General features: G+C 38.0%; 1 protein-coding gene across 1 annotated transcript in view; it reads left to right on the top strand.

Annotated features, from left to right (window-relative positions):
• The window catches only part of LOC119581776 (crooked neck-like protein 1), a gene marked incomplete in the record, with an annotated part of 6,945 nt that overhangs the window by 3,273 nt on the left and 904 nt on the right, over positions 1-2,768 (top strand). Inside the window, 4 exon segments of the mRNA XM_037929907.1 lie at positions 92-673; positions 829-1,041; positions 1,437-1,706; positions 2,073-2,768. Coding sequence (XP_037785835.1) covers positions 92-673; positions 829-1,041; positions 1,437-1,706; positions 2,073-2,768 — 1,761 coding nt within the window.

Here is a 2,768-nt window from a genome sequence, read left to right on the forward strand (position 1 = left end):
AAGCCCCACTTTTATGGCAGAATTGATTAATAAAATAGAGGAATGAAAAAGTGGCATTGTATATATAATATAAAGAAATAACTATTTACAGATCTTCGAACGCTGGATGGAATGGGAACCAGATGAGCAAGCCTGGCTAACCTATATCAAATTTGAACTACGTTACAAGGAATTAGACAGGGCCAGAACAATTTATGAGAGGTTTGTTTACGTCCACCCAGAACCTAAAAATTGGATCAAGTATGCTCACTTTGAAGAAAATCATGGCTACATACAGAGTGCCCGACGTGTTTATGAGCGAGCAATACAATTCTATGGAGATGATCACTTTGACGAAAACCTTTTCATTGCCTTTGCCAAGTTTGAAGAGGGCCAGAAGGAACATGACCGGGCAAGAGCCATCTATAGATATGCCCTTGACCACATGCCCAAAGAAAAGTGTCTCACTCTCTACAATGAATACACTCGTCATGAAAAGAAGTATGGAGACAAATCTTCCATTGATGATGTGATCTCTAGTAAGAGGAAGTTTCAATATGAAGAAGCTGTGAAGGTCAATCCCCATGATTATGATACTTGGTTTGATTATGTGAGAATGCTGGAAGCAGATGGAAATGTGGACCTTATACGAGAGACTTATGAGAGGGCAATAGCCTGCGTCCCTCCTATAAAGGTGTGTTCATGTGTTTTGTTGAATGAATTACTTTCTTGAAATAAAGGTGTGTTGATTACATGTTTGTCTTGGATAGCTGTTTATGATATTCATAATTCTGAGTAGCAGAATTATTATAAATAAATGTTTTATAATTAGCTCCTTCATATTTTCAGGAAAAACGACACTGGCGGAGATATATCTACCTTTGGATTTATTATGCTGTGTTTGAAGAACTCACCACGAAAGATATGGAAAGAGCACGTCAGGTCTACCAAATGTGCATACGACTAATTCCACACAAAATTTTTACCTTTGCAGAAATTTGGTTATTATATGCCAAGTTTGAAATTCGTCAAAAAGACTTGACAGCAGCAAGAAAGGCTCTGGTAAGTTAAGTGCATGTTATATATCTTGTATGAGTGTTTGTAAATAGACAAACTGTGACATTGTTTTTAGAGTACTTTTATGGTCACATATTAAATTTTCAAACTGGAAAAAGGACAGTAAATGAATTGAATTTTTTGTCAATTATTTCTTCTTGTTACTCATTCCCTTTACACTATATGTATGTGGGATTTCTCTGTATCAATTTTTTTTTTTAGTCAGTTTTTTATCTAGTTTATCTTTAAATCCTTTTGAAGAATAATTTGCTTAGATGAGCTTAGCCATATGTTTTGCTGCAGGCAGTTACATTTTGTTAAATATCCATTTTAGGTGCTGGTAAAGAATTAGGTATTTATTCCTTTCAAGTGTAACCATATGTTTCTAACTCACCTCACAGGGTCAAGCTCTAGGTATGTGTCCCAAGCATAAACTTTTCCGTGGATATATTGACCTGGAAATCAAGCTGCGTGAGTTCGACCGCTGCCGCAAGTTGTATGAGAAATGGGCTGAGTTTGACCCAGAAAATTGCAAGATGTGGATCCAATTTTCAACCCTTGAGGCCATGCTGAATGATGATCAGCGTGCAAGGGGCATATATGAGCTGGCCATTGCTCAGCCGAGGCTTGATATGCCTGAGTACTTGTGGAAGTCATACATAGATTTTGAGGTTAGCATTCACAGTTTTCAGTTGGCATCAGTTTATTTGTCTCAATGAACTGATTTGTTATTGCTTTTTTCATCAGTTTATATAAAAAGATTATTTTTTCTTGACATTCATTAAATGTGACCAGTGCATAAACATTTAGTCTGATACTAGTAAATATATTAATGGAACCAGAAAGTATGATAATAATTCTTCTTATATAATTTTAGGTATCCTGCAGTTTCAAGTTTGTTCAAACCTATTGTTAAGAGATCATTACTAGCATGTCATAAATTCAAATTAATGTTTTATATAATTATATAGGGCACCAGTACTAAGATCTGATTGATCAAAATATCTCATTTATATCTAACTGTTACTATGTTCCAGGTGGAGCAAGAAGAGTGGGATAACGTAAGGAACCTGTATGAACGTCTTCTGGAGCGCACTCATCATGTCAAAGTTTGGATTAGTTATGCCAAGTGTGAACATTCAATGCCAGTAGAAGATAATGTTGTCCATGCAAGGGCAGTCTTCCAGAAAGCCAATCGTGTCTTGCGCTCTTGCCAGGAAAAAGAACAGCGATTAATGCTGCTAGAAGCCTGGAAGGAATTTGAAGAAGAATTTGGAGATGACGCAAGTGCAGGAAAAGTGAAACAGCTGATGCCCAGAAAGGTCACACGTAGACGACAAGTCACAACAGAAGATGGCTCACAAGCTCGATGGGAGGAATACATAGACTACATTTTCCCAGATGATGAGGCAGCCAAACCATCACTGCTCTTGCTAGCAAAGGCAAAAGAATGGGTCAAGAAGCAGCAGGAGCAGACACAAGAGGTTCCAGAAATCAGGGAAGAGAAAGATGGATATGAGGAATCTGCTGTTGTTGATCCCAACTTGGACCGTGATGACAGTGATGTGGACGTGGGCTCATCCAGCAGTGACTCCTCCAGTGAGAGTGAGGAAGAGCCTCAGGAGAAAGGAAACAAAGGGAAAGAGAGGAAGAGAAAAGCATCCTCAAGTAGCAATAGTGACAAGGAATCCCCACCTGCAGCATCAAGGAAAAGAGAAAGAAGAAAATCTTCT

This window comes from Penaeus monodon, chromosome 15 (genome assembly GCF_015228065.2).
Source record: "Penaeus monodon isolate SGIC_2016 chromosome 15, NSTDA_Pmon_1, whole genome shotgun sequence".
Classification (NCBI taxonomy): domain Eukaryota; kingdom Metazoa; phylum Arthropoda; class Malacostraca; order Decapoda; family Penaeidae; genus Penaeus; species Penaeus monodon.